Consider the following 20,345-nt stretch of genomic DNA (forward strand, 5'->3'; position numbering starts at 1 on the left):
AAGGATGTGGGGAGCCCCTCCTACAGCTTGCCATCTGTGCTTACTCCCTTGGCTGATTTTAATCTCCATCCTTTCCCTGTAATAAATAGTAACCATGAGTACAAAAGCTTTCATTGAGTTCTGTGAGTCCCTGGTGAATTATGGAAACTGAGGCTGGTTTTGAAATCCCTGAAACTTGCAAATGGTTTCAGAAGTGAGGGTGGTTTGATGTGGCCTGAACTCCGTCATACTTCTCAATTGGCAAAACTCTCACAATGTGTCATACAGTGCTTAATTGTAAATATTCCCTCATATGTATATACACCACAGCTTGTTTAGCCACTAGTCTTTTCCCTATATTAGATATAGTAATGTCACTTATTCATTTCACAAACACTTACTGAAGCTTCTGATTTGTACCACATACCAAGCTAAGTACTTCATATACCTTGTTTCATTTAATACTCAAAACAATCCTGAGTGGTAGGAATTATTGCTATTACCATTCTCATTAATTGAGATATAAAAATGTAGGCTCAGAAAGATGAAGAAACTTGCCCAAATGCTAACAGGCAAAGCTGAGATTCAGCTTTGACTCCAAAGGTCTGACTCCAAAACCCATACCCCTTCTACTAGAATGTCACTCATTAACAGAGTGCCACCAAACCTACAAATAAATCAGCTGTGCTCAACATTTCCTACCTACCATGTGCCCAGGGAAGTAAAATCAACAAAATAACAATCTAAAAAGAGTGTAGGTTTGAAATGCATATTTCCACATTATGTGACTAGTTTCTCATAAATATCTCTTATCAAGGGATCTGGTATACAAAAATTAAAGATGACTGGGATAAAGGAAAGGTATAATAGGAAGAGAATAGACTTCAAAATACCTGCATACAGAACAGTCTCTATGCGATCTTTAATGTGGGCCCTGCTATTTTCTGAAGCCAGAAGAGGTGAAGTCCCATTAGGAGCTGGAACAACAAGGGGTCCAACTAAAAATGAACATGCTCCACCAAGATAACTGAGCATTGATGCAATGGCTGTGGCAGTGGCCCGTTCATCTGCAGAAAACCATGTTGTGGAGAGGAACGGAGCAGCATTCATTACAGTTGGACCTGCCAATCCATTTAACAACTGTCCTCCATGGATGAATCTGGAATTAAACAAATAAATTAAAAAGGCTGTGAGATAGCGCAGGCATCTTCTAAACCAGAGAAGCAGTTAGTAAAACAGCAGCTGAACTACGCAGTAAGTATACATGTCTGTGAAGAATGGGATTCACTAAAAGGTAAAGTATGTTGACACACAATTAGGGAGATTAGATATAGAAATGTCACTTATTCATTTCACAAACACTTACTGAAGCCTCTGATTTGTACCACATACCAAGCTAAGTACTTCATATACCTTGTTTCATTTAATACTCAAAACAATCCTGAGTGGTAGGAATTATTGCTATTACTATTCTCATTAATTGAGATATAAAAATGTAGGCTCAGAAAGATGAAGAAACTTGCCCAAATGCTAACAGGCAAAGCTGAGATTCAGCTTTGACTCCAAAAGTCTGACTCCAAAACCCATACCCCTTCTACTAGAATGTCACTCATTAATAGAGTGCCACCAAACCTACAAATAAATCAGCTGTGCTCAACATTTCCTACCTACCATGTGCCCAGTATTAGAAATATAAAAAAGAAAATAGTCATGATGGTATCTTCTAACAGAAAAGGAGATTGAGGAATCAGAGGACCTGGGTTCAGGCCCAGGTCTGTAACTAATCAGCTGAATGGCATGGGCAATGTATATTTCCACTTTCAAGATGAGATTAGTCTAAATTCAATATGTATTTATTGCACATCTGTTCGGTTAAGGTACTGTAATTTTTGGATTGCTACATTCCTTACAGTTCTTACTTTGATTCTGACTCTACTGTTGTAAGGGCTAGTGAAGAGTAATTTCTTACTTCCATCATATTTGTTATCTTGCTCATTTTTCTCAATATTCTATTTAGCTCTCTATCCTGTTCCTTACTGAGCAAACTTCTTTCTCCATTTCTCCCCCTGCATCTAACACACAGATTCACATTCAAGAGGAGACTTGAAGGAAAAAAAATAAGTCAGAAGTTCAAAAGTGTAGGTAAGAAAGGGAGCAAGTCAATCTCTTCTGTTTTGGAGGTAGAGGAAAGGGAAGAGAAGGTACACATGACATTAAATGATATTTTTTTCTGCTTGCTGTGCTTTTTCAGCACCATATGGATGTCCAATCTTCTTTTTATTTTTTTAAACAACTGCCACCTTAAGCCATGTAGAAAAAGTTTTCTGAATGTAGAAGGAAACAATAGACATTTGGGGAGAGATAGACCCTCATGTAGAAACATAAATAAGTGGAAAATGAAATATGGGAATTGGGTTTGCTGATATCTTCACATAATTTTGGAAAAAATTATTTTAAGGCAAGATAGCTTGATATCATTAATACTGCGAAAGTAAAAAAACTGAAGACTTTTTAAAAATCTTCTTTTGGAAGGGGAACTATTTTCTATGCAGTTGTGATTTAAACTGTTTATGAATCCAAATACCTCCTCCAAAATCCAGAGGATCCCAAGCTGTCACATAGCAATTTCGTCATAGAAATATTCTTAAAACAAAGTCATTAAGTGGTGTTACTTATGACTCATGATGGCATAGCAATCAGACAGTGCATGGTGGCTCATAAAAGTAACTGCTTTGATATTTAATACTTTCGTGAGGTGTTCATGAAAGAGTCATCTCATCTAGGAGAAGTGCTGGAACGAACAAATTTTATTACACCTAAAATGTTAAGGTTAGAAAGAGAGTGGAAGAAATAATCTATCAAAAGCAAACAAATAAACAAACTGTGAAATAGTATGAATCCTTAGGGTTAAGATATAAAACCCAAATTATCACCATGGCTTGAGTATTTATAACTTCCCAGTGAAACTGCATAGACATTTTCCAAGCAGCAAACTCAAAATGGATCAAAGACTTAAATATAAGAACCAGAACTATAAAACTGCCAGAAGCATCTCTAGGACCTTGTGTTGGGCAATGACTTCTTAGACTTTACAGCAAAACACAAGCAACAACAAAAAATGGATGAATGGGTCCTCATCTAAATTTAAGAACTCTGTGCATCAAAGGACTTCATTATGAAAGTAAAAAGAAAACTGTATGAAAGGATTATATACCCTAAAAAAGCCATGTTTTAATCCTGATCCTGATCTCTTGAGGCAGCCGTTTCTTTTAACCTCTATTCAGCACTGTAGGTTGGAAGCTTGACTGGATTTCCGCCATGGAGATGTGACGTGCCCAATTGTGGGTTTTAACCTTCGATTAGAGGGAGATGTGGCTCCACCCATGCCAGGTGGATCTTGATTAGTTTACTGGAATCCTTTAAAAGAGGAAACATTTTGGAAAAATCCCCAGAGCCACAAGAACCACGAGAGACTGTGCAGCCAGAGGCCTTGCAAATGAAGAAGGAAAACGCCCCTGGGGGAGCTTCATGAAACAAGAAGCCTGGAGACAAAGCTAGCAGACATTGTCATGTTCGCCATGTGCCTCTCCAGTTGAGAGAGAAACTCTGAAGTTCATTGGCCCTTCTTGTGTGAAGGTAACCTTTTTGTTGGTGCCTTAATTTGGGTATTTTATAGACTTGCTTTAATTTAGACATTTTCACAGCCTTAGAACTGTAAACTTACAACTTAATAAATTCCCCCTTTTAAAAGCCATTCTGTTTCTGGTATATCGCATTCCAGCACCTAGCAAACTAGAACAATCACCTACTTACTGGGAGACAATATTTGGAAACCACATATCTGATAAGGTCTAATATCCAGAATATATAAAGAAATCCTACAACTCAACAAAAAAAGACAACACAACTAAAAAACGGGCAAAAGATTTGAATAGATATTTCTTCAAAGAAGATATACAAATGGCCAAAAAGCATGAGAAGATGCTCAACATCATGAACTATTAGGGAAATGCAAAGTAAATCCACAATGAGAATCCATTTGTATCCACTAGAATGATTACTATAAAAAATTGGAAAATTACAAGTTTTGGAGAGGATGTGGAGAAACAGGAACACTCACTCATTGTTGGGAGGAATGTAAAATGGTACAGCTGCTGTAGAAGACAATTTGGTGGTTCCTCAGAAAGGTAAGTATAAAACTACCACATGATTAGCAATCCCACTTCTAGGTATATACCCCAAACAACTAAAAGCAGGACTCAAACAGATATCGGCACATTGATGTTCACAGCAGCATAGTTCATAATAGCCAAAAGATGGAAACAACCCTAGTATTCATCAACTGATGAATGGATAAATAAAACATAATACATATAATGGAATACTATTCAGCCATAAAAAGGGATGAAAGTTCTGATACATGTGACAACATGAATGAGCCCTGAAGATATTATGCTGATAATATAATAATATAACAAGACAGACACAAAACGACAAATGTTATATGTTCTCACTGACATGAAATAACTAGAATAAGCAAATTCATAGAGTTAGAAACTAGACTATAGGTTACCAGGGAAACATCTTCAGGGCCTAAGGTGGGTGGGAGGAAATGGAGAGTTGACGCTTAAATTGTACAGTTTCTATTCGGGTTGATAGAAAAGTTTGGTGATGGATAGTGAGGATGTAGCCCAACACTGTGAACGTAACTAGCAGCACTGTATCATATATCTGAATGTGGTTAAACAGGGAAACTTTAAGTTGTATACATGTTACTAGAAGAAAAATTTTAAAAACACCCCAAAATATAGGACTGTACAATACAGTGAACCCTACTGTAAACAATGAACTATAGTTAATTAGTACACTTATAAAAAATGTTCTTTCGTGAATTGCAACAAATGTTCCACACTAACGCGAGATGTAAAATAGGTTGGTATATGGGGTCTCTGTATTTTATGTGTGATTTTTTGTAATCCTACTATTTCTCTTCTTAAAAGACAACACGTGAGGAGGTGGTTTATTCTCCTCCTCTGCAATAAGTTCTGAGGCAGAGGTCGGCTAGTTAACTCAAGGAGTCTCATTTTTGTTTCCTTACCTGAAAATTCACGCCTGATGAAGATCAGCATTTCTTCCCAGCTAGGGAACTGTTTGTTTTCTGTCCTTTTGCAGATGAAACTGAGGGAGCTGTCAAGGGGCAGGAGGTGTGTTTCCTCCTTCCTAATGACTCCTGAACTATTCTCCTTGTTTTTTTCTTTTTCCCATTCCAGCTACCCTGTTCTCCCCTTCTCCATCGAGTCTTGTTCCATTTCCCTTTTTTCTCCTTATCGGGATTCCGGGGCCTGGTCCATCCCATCCCCACAGTCGAGGTGGAAAAATGGATGAGAGACGGGGGAATCTCCCTGATAGATGGAGAGGAAGACTGGATTAAAACCATGGGAGTTTCTCCAGCATCAACAGAACTAGGATGGTAGACACAAAGACCGAGGCTGCCCACCAGCGTTATTGGTCTGAGGTGACCCAAGGAGGCCTTAGCCAGGAGAGGCCTGCCAAGTCCTGCTGATTCCCTCAGTTAGGGTCCTGCCAGCAGAGGGGACGAGGCTGTACCGGAACACTGTATGGCATTCACGCACAGCTACATTCATTTTCATGTTATTCAATGTACATAGGCTTTTTTTTTTTTTTTTTAACGTGGGCAGGCACCGGGAATTGAACCCGGGTCTCCAGCATAGCAGGTGAGAACTCTACCTACTGAGCCACTGTGGCCCACCCTATATAGGTTTTTAAAAATGCCAATAGCTAGAGTTCAAATGGAAGATACGTAGTTCATGGTTTCTAAAATACTTAACATTCTAGTATTTAACATATTCTGGTATCCTAACGTTTTGCTTTCTCACACAATGGAACAAGTATGTATGACTCCTATTATTTTAACTTAATATGACATTTTAGAATTAGAATTTTTATGGCTAAAAGGGATTTTGGATGTCACCTTGATAATCCCCCCTCCTTATTTTACAAATATAAAATTTGAGTTCCAGAAAGATTATAACACATTTGAAATCACATTATAATTCTATAACTTTCCTTTCTCCAAAAAAGTATTTAGGGTGGTTCAGCGGTAGAATGCTCGCAGGAAGACCTGGGTTCAATTCCTGGATCCTGCACCCACCCCCCAACAAAGGGTATTAGGGGGAGCTTCAAAGTCATATACCTTACTAATGGCTAAGCCAAGACTAGAAATCAAAATCCAGGCTCATTTCATCTGCCCACAAATCTCTCTCCACTCCCACAGGGTCTCATTCCGAGAGTCCTCTGCTAATGACAATAATAATAAAAACCATTGACGCTAAAATACTCCAAGCTTCTCAGATCCAAAGGCACACAGCAGCTGGCATAGTTTTATTCCATGCATTAGTACTACTTTACACACCTGTAGTTCACTGACGGTCATTGGTGACAGCATTAGGTCAGTTTTTTAGAAATTTACACAGCAGATATTTCCTCAGTAAAAGTCCAATCCACATAACTTAAATTCTTTATATTTTTAACATGAAATCATTTAGAAAACATAAAAATACTTACTTCTAAGATTCAATATGCTAATGGTTAACAGATTTATCCTCTACTCCTGATCTTCCCACACTAATCTCACAAGTGGGTTTCCTAGCTATTTAAAATGGCAAAAGCGCTAAGAGCGGTTTTCCTTTATTTAGCCCTTAGAAAAGATAGGGCAATGAAATGTCATGAATTAGAGGAAAAGGAAATTTAGAAAGGAGAAACAAAGAGATGATGGTGAGGCTCTTCTAAAGAATTTGTTATCATAACCTTGGTTTTCTCATATGAAAATTTATTTCACTTGTGTATCCTTTGATAATTTTAGCCAATTACGAGTCAATAAAAAATATCCACTGAGTATCTACTATGAGCAAGGCACTTGCAGCTAGACACTAAATGGAATAAATATAAAGATGTGTACTCTTTGCCTCAAAAAAAGTTTATGATAATGCTTATTAATTACTTATAGAAAGTACATAAAAAATAATGATAAGAATATTGGATTAGATATCAAAAGACTCAGCTTAGTTAAATTTGCTAACTATATGACCACTAGTCACTTATTCTCTGCTTCAATTTCTTCAGTGATATTTTACTCTCATAGAATTTTTTTTACTCTCATAGAATTTTTATTAGTGTTAAATATGATGATCTCATAACTTTTCTCCTCTTGGTTTAAAAGTAATATAAACTTGTAGTAGAAATTGTTGAAAGGAAATATATAAAGAAGAAAAAAAATCATCAAAGTTTACAGTATTAAAAGGGAAGAAAAATTCACTACCTTGATTCAGACAACAATTATTAATATTTTGATGTTTCAGTTCTGTTTCTCAAGGCATTTATTTTTTTATCAATAGGTAAGCAAGGATAATCAAAGATATCACATTGATTATATATATACTTTTATATACTATGTCTTTTTAACTTTACTGTTTATCATGAATACTTCTCATTTCATTAAAAAATTTTATAATCATAATTGTTAATGGCTCAATAATATCCTATTAAATAGATACTGTTGTGACAATGTTTTTATGTAAACATTTGCCATTTTCCAAATTATTACTTTAGGGTCAATAAATCAAAGGGGATGAATATTGTAGGTCTTATAAATCACACTCCCAAATTATTTTTTCAGTAGTGTTTGTAGTAATTTACATACCCATCAGCGGGGTTCAACAGCATTATCACCATTAAAAAATTATAAGTATACATACATACATACATACATTTATACGAACAACTTTGTGCATATTAGTTTTCTACTGCTGCTGTAAAAACTTACCATAAACTTAGCAGCTTAACACAATACAAATTTATTAGATATCTAACAATTCCGTAGGTCAGAGGTCTGACATGGGTCTCCTGGGCTAAAATTAAGGTGTTAGCTGGGCTGCATTTCTTTCTGTTTCCTTGTCTTTTTTTATTTTGGCATGGGCAGGCTTGGGGAATTGAAGCCTGGGTCTCTGGCATGGCAGGTGAAAATTCTGCTGCTGAGCCACTGTTGCATCGCCCATTTCCTTGCCTTTTTAAGCTTCATGAGACCACTCACATTCCTTGGCTTATGTTCCCCTTGGTCCATCTTCAAAGTCCTTCTCATATGGCATCTCTCTGATCTCTTTTCTGCCTCCCTTTTAAAGACCCTTCTGATTACACTAGCCCCACCTAAACAATCCAGGACAATCTTATTTTAAGGTCAGTTGATTAGTGACATAATTTCATTTACCATCTGAGTTCGTCTTTGCCATGTAATTCACAGATTCTAAAGACTAGAACATGAACATCTTTGAGGGACCATTGTTCGGTCTACAACACTAAGTAAAGCCAAAAGGTATCTCCTTGCTTTAATTTGCAATTCATTTTTGATTAATAGTCCTTTTATCTTTTGGTATACTATGCTTTTTTATTTTGAATGAGTACTCTATACATTTCATTCATTATTTACCTTTCCTAGCTCTTATTTTAACAAATACCTTTTCAGTTAGTCTATTTTTAAAAAATATATTTTTATTGATAAATCTTAACACACAAAATTCCATACATGGTGTACAATCAATGACTCACAATATCATCACATAGTTGTGTATTCATCACCATGATCATTTTTTAGAACATTTGCATCACTCCAGAAAAAGAAATAAAAAGAAAAAAGAAAAACTCGTACATACCATACCCCTTACCTCTCCTCATTGACCACTAGTATTTCCATCTACCCAATTTATTTTAACTTTTGTCCCCCTATTATTTATTTAATTTTTATCCATATTTTTTTACTCATCCATCCATACCCCAGATAAAAGGAGCAACAAACACAAGGTTTTCACAATCCCAGTCACACTACAAAAGTTTTATCTTTATACAGTCATCTTCAAGAATCAAGGCTACTGAAACACAGCTCAACAGTTTCAAGTACTTCCCTCCAGCTACTCTAATACATCATTAACTAAGAAGGGATGTCTATATAATACATAAGAATAACCTCCAGGATAACCTCTCATCAGTTAGTCTATTTTCTTGAAGCATAACATTTAACAGTTTATAGTCAGATCTACACATTTTTCTCCTCATGATTTTCCTATAGTTTTATGTTTAGAAAAGAAAGCATTTTCCATGTAGAGATCAGATGATTATTTATATATTTTTTTAATTAAATATTTAACCATTTAATTAGCCTGGAATTAGTTTTGATGCATGGTACATGGTGAGGATTCAATATGATCTTTCCTTTCCAATTTGCCTGTAGAGAAGACAATAAATGATCTATTTTCCTTTTAGTTACAATCACCCCAATTTCTGCTGGTGTAAGCTGCAATCTACATTTCTAAACTACTGTTACAGCTAGGTGGGACCTTGTTTTGGGCCAATGTGATGAAAGTGGGATGACTTCAAGGTCACCTCCATTAAATTGCAAAATTTAATTTGCAATTCATTTTTTATTAATAGTCCTTTTATCTTTTGGTATACTATGCTTTTTAAATTTTGAATCAGTACTCTATACATCTATGCTTTTTTTTAAAAATAGACTAACTGAAAAAGGTATTTGACTTCAAGGTCACCTCCATAAAAACAAAACTGCTCTCCCTGGGGTCCCTTTCCTTCTTCCTGTGGGATGAAATATTTCTACTGGGCTGATGAGTAAACTTTCAACCAAACTGTCGATGTCATCTCCCTAGAGGAACAATAAGGTAGAGGGAACTTGGGTCCCTAGATGGCCTTGTATACCAAAACTGCCTATCAGCCCTTGCCCATTTTTCAACTCTGGGCTGTTAAATAAGAAAGACATATTATCTTATTTGAGCCTTTATATTTCGGAGTTACTCATTGTAGTAGCTTAACTTGTTTCTTAATGAGAAACAAGCTCATGTCATTTTAGAGACATGAGCTCCAAAATTGGGGTGCTGCATTCACAAAAACATATTTAGTGTTGGCTTAGTGGTTAGAAAGCAGGCTGAGATGGCAGGCGACTTCTTGTAACTAAGAAATTAGTTGGGATGATTTTGAATACTGCATCCTTAGATAGATATTCCTTTTTGCTGTCTGGTACAATGGAGTAGACAGAGGGAAATAAGTGAATTGTAATCCAGCTGCTTGATCTCTGATAATGATGGTATAGCCTTTATCTTGTGCCCCTGTGATTGTCAAAACCTGTGATTAACCTTCATTTATACGCATTTATTCAATTTTTCAACTTTAGAGTCTAATTACCAAAGACAGCCTCTACTATCATTTAATGAAGGGCCTTGCGTCAGCCCAGAACTAACCCACTCCAAGTCCAAAGTTATCTGGATAACTGAGACTGGATCTAACCAAAATGGACCCCAGCAGTAGTTTAGACTTCAACCTACAAGTCACGTACGCTTCATTCTAATACTAAAAATCATGCCCATCATCATATTAAGGTTGCCATTTTCTTACATATATTCTGTGACTAAACATGTAATCAATTTGACATGTTCAATTAATTAGATCACCTCTAATTACATCATCTGGGCCCACTGTGCTCATTATCCTAAAACCTGCCTATCTTTTAATTCTATAAAACTATCAGAATTACTGAAGTTCAGGAAGACGGATTTTGGGCTGATAGGTCATCTGATTTCCTGCTACATGCCTAGTAAGAAACTTTCTTCGAAATCCTGGTGTTTCAGGAATTGGTCATTTGAGCGTATTGGGCAAAAGAATCCACCACCTTTGCGGTTAACATTCTGAAGCATAGCAAAATTTGCTTGTGATAATTTGGAACTGGATAGAAAAAATTCGGAACATTATTTTGTGTTTGCTGACTCTTCCTGTGCTACAAGAAGGTGAGGCAAGCATTCATTGGTTTGCATACATAGATGGAAGAAATAAGAGCACTGCTAAGAGAATCTCTTTGTATAAGAGCCTGCAATATAAACTTAATGAAAATCCAGGAATTTGGAGCCCCAGGATGCTTCTAAATCCCAAACGGCAGGAAACAAAATTGTCCCTCAGAGCCAGTTTAGTTGCAAAGATTAGATTAAGGCATGAACCTATTCAAGTCTACTTTTATTAGATGGGATCAAAGTAACCACCACCAAATTGAAAGGACAGGGATGGGCTAAGCACAAAATGGAATAGAGGAAAGAGGAGATTCACCAGGTATGAGAATCATAATCAGAAGTAAAAATCTTTGGGTGTGGCGACATTTACATGGAACCTACCAGACATAATTAGACCAGAAGCCTATTAAGCTACAGTTAATAGAACAATTATAAAAATGTGCTTGAATCAACTGTAACAAATGTACCATGCCAATGCAAGATGATAATAATAGGGTGGTATGTGGGAATTGTGTATTTTATGCATGACTATTCTATAAACATACAATTTCTCTAATTACAAAAAAAAGAGCCCTAAGAAGTGTTTAAGAGAACTGTATTACCAAAGACAGTACAAGACAGTTCTACAAAAGTTTGAGATTGCTTGATCCTTAAAGCAATCATCAGTTCTCCAAATCAGAAGGAGGAAGAATCTGAGACATGAAAGTTGTGCAATCCCAAAGAAGGGCATACTCTCCAATGTTCATTTTAGGTGTCACCATAGAGGATAATAGACAAAAAAGAACCATTCAGAGGACAAAGCTAAAAGCCACAGAGAATAATCAAAGAAGTTATTCCCAGAGAGCCACAAATACCTGACAGAACCAAGAAATTCTAGATTTTCAGTTGGATGCAATGACTAAATGGGACTTTGGGTTTTCTCCTTTGTGGAAAGGATATGTTCTCTACAAGAGGGAAATACATGGATACATGGAGATATTTCACGGTAGAAACCATTAACTGTCCCACTGTATCATATTCTCTCTTTGTCTTCAGTTAAAGCATCCTTGAGTTTTAACTGGGTAGATGGCTGTTGAATTTTATCTCCATTCTCTTTTATAGCTAGGTGTGGTTATGTGAGCAAACCCTGTAGCAATGGGATTTTATGGAAATGATACCTACAAGCTAGAGTTATCACCTTAAAGTTGTAGGCACCTGCCCTAGATGTCCACCTTCTTCCTGTGGGCTGGAATGAGAGCATGTTAATGAACCACAAGAGAACTTGGGTCCCCGGACTTTCTTGTGGAACAGAGCTGCCTAAATGCCTTCAACAGCTCACCTTCTTTATGACTGTCTGTGCCAGTTTGAAAAGGTTTATGTACCCTAGAAAAGCCATGTTTTAATCCTAATCAACCTTGTGGGAGTAACATTTCTTCTAATCCCTATTCAGTATTGTATGTTGGAAAATTTAATCAGCTTATCTCCATGAAGATGTGACTCAATCAAGTGTGGGTATTAAACTTGATTAGGTGGAGGGTGTCTCCATCCATTCCAGGTGGGTTTTGATTGGTTTTACTGGAATCCTTTAAAAGAAGAAACACTTTGGAAAAAGCTAGAGAACAGTAAGAGAGAAAGACACAAGATTGTCAGATAGCAGAGAATGCCACAGAACCAAGAAGCAGAAAGACCAGCAGCCAGTGACTTTTGGAGATGAAGAAGGAAAATGCCTCCCGGGGAGCTTCATGAAACAAGAAGCTGGAAGAGAAAGCTAGCAGACTTCATCATGTGCCCTTCCAGCCAAGAGAGAAACCCTGAATGTCATCAGCCTTCTTGAACCCAGGTATCTTTCCCTGGATACCTTAGATTGGACATTTCTAAGACTTGTTTTAATTGGGACATTTTCTCGGCCTTAGAAATGTAAGCTAGCAACTTATTAAATTCCCTTTTTAAAAGCCATTCTCTTTCTGGTATATTGCATTCTGGCAGCTAGCAAACTAGAACACCGTTTCATGATAGAAGAATAAACTTTTATCTTACTAATAAACCTCTGTATTTTTAGTCTTCATATTTTAGTACAAGCTTTAAGTTACAAAGCTTAGCCTGAACCTTACTAATATATAGGCTGTCAGTAAGCACTGCCTGTTGAATAAGGAATTTAAATGACAAAATCTGGAAAATATTTGTTAAATATATCTACTATTTCCATTCTATATTCAATTTGAAAAGTGCTTATATATTATATTTTATTTATAAGTTATCATATTTCCCACATATTTTTCCCAGTTTGCCTTTTAATTTTATGATTTGTTTTATAGCAGAAAAGTTCAAACTGCTTATGTACTCAAACCTACAAACCTTTCCCTTTGTGATTTTTTTCATTGCTCTTATGCTTGGAAAAAAGGAATCTCTTTAGGAATAAGATTCATTTTCCCTTACACTATCTCACTTTAAATATGCAACTCTTTGATCCATCCAGAATATATTTTGATTTATGGTGTAAAGTAAGGGCCCAATATTATTTTCCCCCTAACAGTTAATCAATTTGCCCAAACACTTACTAGATAAACCTATTAATAAGATAGGATTATTTAATAGCCCTACTATTTATGATGGGTTAATTACATGTTAAATCATTATCAACATCCACTTCTGGCTTATTGTCATGTGCCAACTTGGCCAAATGGTGGTACCTGTTTGTCTGGCAAGTGCTGGCCTGTCTGTTGCAATGAGGACATTTCATAGAATTAGATCATGATCACAGCAGCTGCATCCACAGCTGATTCCATTTGTAATCAGCCAAGGGGAGTGTCTTCTGCAATGAGTGATACTCTATCTAATCACTAGAAGCCTTTTCAGGACGATTCAGAAGAGACAGGTTCTCTTCCTGCTTCGGCTGGTGAGCCTCTCCTGTGGAGTTCGTCCAGACCGTCCATTGGAATTGTTGGCTTCACAGCCTGCCCTGCAGATTTTGTTTTCTGTGTTCCCGTGGTCCTGTGAGACACTTTTATAAATTTTATATTTGTGAGTGTTCCCTGTTGATTCTGTTTCTCTAGAGAACCATAACTAATACATCTTGGTACTAGGAGGGGTTCTTAAGAAACAGAATCTTAAAAATGGGTTTTTATGAATGGTTTTCTACTCTGACTGGACTCAGAAACACTAAGGACTCTGATTCCCATAATCAGAATGACATTCCCAATCCATGGAGTGAGTTGGCAAAAGAGATAGTCAAAATATCACCATTCGATTCTCCTAATGCTTCACTCGTATGAAGCCAGGCTCTGCGGGATGTTTTTGACACCTTTACAAAGTTTTGTAGAAATAGGTATAGAGATGTTGGCTGGTTGTTGTTAGATATACTGGCTACATTAAGGAGTGAAAGGGATTTAAGGCTTCAAACAAGAAGCTTAAGTGCCATCTGACAGATGTAGATGTTTCCATGAGTATCCTGAAGGAAAATCTTATTTCCTGTAGCCGTAGACTGGAGATCTATGAAAATCAGACTCAGAATCTTATTGTTAGAGTAGCAACTTTACAACGTAAACTGAAATCTCAATGTTGCATGGTGTCTGCCATTAAAGTGAAGGCATTGATTGGAAAGGAGTGGGACCCATAAAAATGGGATGATGACATATGGATTGACAATGATGTCATGTGGTTGAAATCTTAGGTCATGCTGAGTCTTCTCTAGATAACCCTGCAATAGTTTGCCCTGAGGACACAGCCGCCCCACCTCCAGCCCACCTTGAGGAGTTGGCCACCCAACCTCCTCCTGAAGGGATTAGCCCTAGAGTGTTTAATTCTGTTTCACCAGATGAAACTGCAAATGAAGGCCCTGAAGCAAATGGCTTGGAAGATATTTCTAATTCTTTTCATGACCCACCCCCACCATCCCTCATTTCTTCCAGACCTATAACTAGACTAAGGTCCCAACAGGCCTCTAAAGGTGAGGTACAAAGTATCACACATGAGGAGGTACGTTATACTCCAAAAGAACTGTGTGAGTTTTCCAATTTATAGAGACAGAAATCAGGGGAATATGTGTGGCAATGGATTTTAAGGGTGTGGGATAATGGTGGGAAGAATATAAGGCTGGATCAGGCTGAATTTACTGATATGGGCCCACTAAGCAAAGATTCTGCATTCAATATTATAGATCAAGGGGTTAGAAAACGTATTAACAGTTTGTTTGGATGGTTGGTTGAAACATGGATCAAAAGATGACCAACATTACCTGAGGTTGAAATGCCGGAACTGCCCTGGTATAATGTAGATGAGGGGATCCAGAGGCTTAGAGAGATTGGGATGTTAGAGTGGATTTATCATGCAAAGCCTGCTCTTACACCCCAGGAATGTCCGGAGGATGCACCTTTTACCAGAACAGTGAGAAATAAATTTGTGAGTCTAGCACCATCATCCCTGAAGAGCTCTGTAGTTGCACTTCTCTGTAGGTCAGATATTACTGTAGGAACTGCTGTCACTGAGCTGGAATCCTTAGATACAATGGGGATGACGGGATCCTGAGTTGGCTGAAGCCAGGTGGCAGAACTTAATTGCCAAAGACAGAGATGTGGCTATTATAATAGACAGCAAACTCAAAGCAGGAGTCAAAATTATTTGACTCACAGAGATTTGTGGCATTGGCTAGTAAGTCATGGGGTACCTAGAAATACAATAGAAGGGTAGTCTACTAAATTCTTCTTTGAGCTGTATAAACAAAAGAGTTCTAGGTCAAGTGAACAGAAGTCTAACCTGAATTACAAAAACATAAGAGTCACAGCCCCTTAATCAATTTCCAGACTTGAGACAGTTTACAGACCCAGAGCCCCTTGAATGAAGGGGAGACCAGGTCCCTTTGGGGGAGAACCCTGTTACACTGCCACAAATTTATACTGTTAATCTTCCTCCAAGCCTTTCCCAAGGAGACCGACGGCCTTTTACCAGGGTAACTGCATTGGGGAAAAGGAAATGATCAGATATTTGGGGGATTATTAGATACTGGTTCAGAAGTAACATTAATTCCAGAAGACCCAAAATATCACTCTGGTCCACCAGTCAGAGTGGGGGCTTATGGAGGCCAGGTGATCAATGGAGTTTTAGCTCAGGTCCATCTCACAGTGGGTCCAGTGGGCCCCCAAACCCCTTCTGTAGTTATTGCCCCAGTTCCAGAATGTATAATTGGTATAGACATACTGAACAACTGGCAGAATCCCCACATTGGCTCTCTAACTTGTGCAGTGAGGGCTATTATGGTGGGAAAGGCCAAGTGGAAGCCACTAGAACTGCCCCTACCTAGCAAAATAGTAAATCAGAAGCAATACTGGATTCCTGGAGGGATTGCAGAGATTACTGCCACTCTTAAAGACCTGAAAGATGCAGGGGTGGTGATTCCCACCACATCCCCATTCAACTCTCCTATTTGGCCTGTGCAGAAGATAGATAGGTCTTGGAGGATGACAGTGGATTATCTTGAGCTCAACCAGAGGGTAACTCCAATTGCAGCTGCTGTTCCAAATGTGGTATCATTGCTTGAGGAAATCAATACAGCCCCTGGTACCTGGTATGCAGCTATTCATTTGGCAAATGCTTTTTTCTCAATAGCTATTAGTAAGGACCACCAGAAACAGTGTGTTTTCAGCTGGCAAGGTCAGCAATATACTTTCACTGTCTACCTCAGGGGTATATCAACTCTCCAGCCCTATGTCACAATCTTGTCTGGAGGGACCTTGATCGTTTCTTCCTCCCACGAGACATCACACTGGTCCATTATATTGATGATATCATGTTGATTGGACCTAGTGAGCAAGAAGTAGCAACTACTCTAGATTTATTGGTAAGGCATTTGTGTGTCAGAGGATGGAAGATAAATCCAACAAAAATACAGAGGCTTTCCACCTCAGTGAAATTTCTAGGTGTCCAGTGGTGTGGGGCATGTTGAGATATCCCTTCTAAGGTGAAGGATAAGTTGCTGCATCTGGCCCCTCCTATGACCAAAAAAGAGGCACAATGCCTAGTGGGCCTTTTTGGATTTTGGTGACAACATATTCCTCATTTGGGTGTGCTACTCCGGCCCATTTATCGAGTGACCAGAAAAGCTGCTAATTTTGAGTGGGGACCTGAACAAGAGGAGGCTCTGCGACAGGTCCAGGCTGCTGTGCAAGCTGCTCTGCCACTTGGGCCATATGATCCAGCAGATCCAATGGTGCTGGAAGTGTCAGTGGCAAACAGAGATGCTGTCTGGAGCCTTTGGCAGGTCCCTATAGGAGAATCACAATGCAGGCCCTTAGGATTTTGGAGCAAAGCCTTACCATCTGCTGCAGATAACTACTCTCCTTTTGAGAAACAGCTTTTGGCCTGCTACTGGGCCTTACTAGATACTGAACGCTTAACCATGGGCCACCAAGTTACCATGAGACCTGAGTTGCCTATCATGAGCTGGGTGTTATCTGACCCACCAAGTCAAAAAGTTGGGCATGCACAGCAGCACTCTATTGTATAATGGAAATGGTATATATGAGATAGAGCCAGAGCAGGTCCTGAAGGCACGAGTAAGTTACATGAAGAACTGGCCCAAACGCCCAGGGTTTCCACTCCTGCCACATTACCTTCTTTCCCAGACCAGAGCTATGGCCCCTTGGGGAGTTCCTTATAATGAATTGACTGAGGAAGAGAAAACTCGGGCCTGGTTTACAGATGGTTCAGCACGATATGCAGGTTCCACCCGAAAGTGGACAGCTGCAGCATTACAACCCCATTCTGGGGTGTCCCTGAAGGGCAGTGGTGAGGGGAAATCCTTTCAGTGGGCAGAACTTCGAGCAGTGCACCTGGTTGTTCATTTTGCTTGGAAGGAAAACTGGCCAGAGGTGCATTTGTATACTGATTCATGGGCAGTTCCTAATGGTTTGGCTGGATGGTTAGGGACTTGGAAAGACCATAATTGGAAAATTGGTGACAGAGAGGTCTGGGGATGAAGTATGTGGATAGACCTTTCTGAGTGGCCTAAAAACATGAAGATATTTGTGTCCCATGTGAATACACACCAGAGGGTGACTTCAGCAGAGGAAGATTTTAATAATCAAGTGGATAAGATGGCCCATTCTGTGGATACCAGTCAGCCTCTTTCCTCAGCAACTCCTGTCACTGCCCAATGGGCTCATGAACAAAGTGGTCATGGTGGTAAGGATGGAGGTTATGCATGGGCTCAGCCACATGGACTTCCACTCACCAAGGCTGACCTGGCTACAGCCACTGCTGAGTGCCCAATCTGCCAGCAGCAGAGACCCATACTCAGCCCCCGATATGGTACCATTCCCCAAGGTGACCAGCCAGCTACATGGTGGCAGGTTGATTACATTGGACCACTCCCTTAACGGAAGGGGCAGCAATTTGTTCTAAGTTGCATAGACACATACTCTGAATATGGGTTTGCTTTCCCTGCATGCAATGCTTCTGCCAAAATTACCATCCGTGAGCTTACAGAATGCCTTATCTATCGTCAAGGTATTCCACATAGCATTGCTTCTGTTCAAGGAACACACTTCACAGCAAATGAGGTGCAGGAATGGGCACATGCTCGTGGAATTCCTTGGTCTTACCATAGTCCCCATCACCCAGAAGCAGCTAGATTGATAGAACAGTGGAATGGCCTTTTGAAAACTCAATTACAGTGCCAATTAGGTGGCAATACCTTGAAAGGCTGGGGTAATGTTCTCCAGGAAGCTGTATATGCTCTGAATCAGCATCCTCTGTATGGTGCTATTTCTCCCATAGCCAGGATCCATGGGTCCAGGAAGCAAGGTGTGGAAATGGGAGTGGCACCACTCACTGGCGGATCACCCCTAGTGATCCACTAGGAAAATTTTTGTTTCCTGTTACTGCAATTCTGAGCTCTGCTGGTCTACAGGTTTTAGTTCCAAAAGGGGGAGTGCTTCCACCAGTAGAAACAACAATGATTCCATTGAACTGGCATCTAAGACTGCCACCTGGTCACTTTGGGCTACTCATGCCCCTGGATCAACAAGCCAAGAAGGGGATTGCATTATTGTCTGGGGTAACTGACCCTGACTATCAAGAGGAATTAGGACTGCAACTACATAGTGAAGATAAAGAAGAGTTTTTTTGGAATATAGGAGATCCCCTAGGGCGTCTTTTAGTACTACCATGCCCTGTGATTAAAATCAATGGAACACTGCAACAACCCAATTCAGGCAAGACTACCAATGGGTCTGAAACTTCAGGAATGAAGGTCTGGGTCACCCCACCACGTAAAGAACCACAGCCAGCTGAAGTGCTTGCTGAGGGTAAAGGGAACATGGAATGGGTATTTGCAGAAGGTAGTGATAAATATGAACTTCGACCACATGATCAGTTACAGAAATGAGGAATGTAATGCTGTTTTGTTCATGTTATACTATTTAAGTTGCTAAGATCAAGTTTAAGAATGAATATTACCCAACGATTTGCACCCGATTCTGGAGAAATTTAATGTGTTTCCAATTATATGCAGGACAGTTGAGTACTGTTAGGTGAAAGAAAAAAAATGTGTGTTTTATTGTTTTTTATTTAGAAATTAGATATGGTTTAAGGTGGCATGCAATGAGTGATGCTTAATCTAATCACTGGATGCCTTATAAGGAGGATTCAGAATAGACAGGCTCTCTTCTTGTTTTGGGTGGTGAGCCTCTCCTGTGGAGTTTGTCCAGACCCTCCACTGGAATCATCGGCTTCACAGCCTACTCTGCGGATTTTGGACTCTGCATTCCCGCGGTCATATGAGACACTTTTATAAATTTTATATTTGCAAGTGTTCCCTGTTGATTCTGTTTCTCTAGAGAACCATAACTAATACAGATGGCATGCGTTATGAGAAACACTGAATACACCTATGATTAATGGCTGATAATACTATTATACGTTCACTTTCTGGAAGTCTTATGTTGCTTACTGGACATGTAATATCACATTTTACAATATAAAGTAATGCCATCCATTGCCATAGAACAATGCCATCTATAATTTTGTTGTTATGATTTGCTTCCAGATGTAGAAGAAATGCTTTTTAACTGAATTATTTCAAGTTCCTTATTTATTTATGCTGTTAATAAGAGAAGAGAGAGAAATTTTTCTGAATTTTCATTGCTACTATGCAGATAAAAGAAATATTGATACTATACAGAGGTAGAATACCATAAGGAAGGTGGTAAGAATAGTTTAGACTGAGGAAATGGCTGATCAGAAAAGTGCTATTCACTTATTTTGAGACATAAGGGGAACTAAGATATAGGAAATCAGGGTACAGAGACACCATACCAGAATTCTGGGTCAGAAGCCTGAAAAGCAACACGTGAAACAGGGATAAAAATCAGATTGCTAAATGGTTGTTTCATTTATGGCTTTGAAGCTTAAAATTGGCTATCTGTTGAACTTACTCATCAAATATATATTCGAATTGCAACATTTTTATTTTAATTGCTCTATATCACATTCTTAATAATACTGCTTAAAATACACACTGTATTAACACAAAAT

General features: G+C 38.7%; 1 protein-coding gene across 1 annotated transcript in view; it reads right to left on the reverse strand.

Annotated features, from left to right (window-relative positions):
* Nucleotides 1-20,345, reverse strand: part of SLC49A4 (solute carrier family 49 member 4) — a 118,400-nt gene that overhangs the window by 71,618 nt on the left and 26,437 nt on the right. Inside the window, exon 3 of the mRNA XM_077118147.1 lies at nucleotides 873-1,138. Coding sequence (XP_076974262.1) covers nucleotides 873-1,138 — 266 coding nt within the window. The remainder of the gene's footprint in view (nucleotides 1-872; nucleotides 1,139-20,345) is intronic.

The sequence above is a fragment of the Tamandua tetradactyla genome, chromosome 10 (assembly GCF_023851605.1).
Source record: "Tamandua tetradactyla isolate mTamTet1 chromosome 10, mTamTet1.pri, whole genome shotgun sequence".
NCBI lineage: Eukaryota > Metazoa > Chordata > Mammalia > Pilosa > Myrmecophagidae > Tamandua > Tamandua tetradactyla.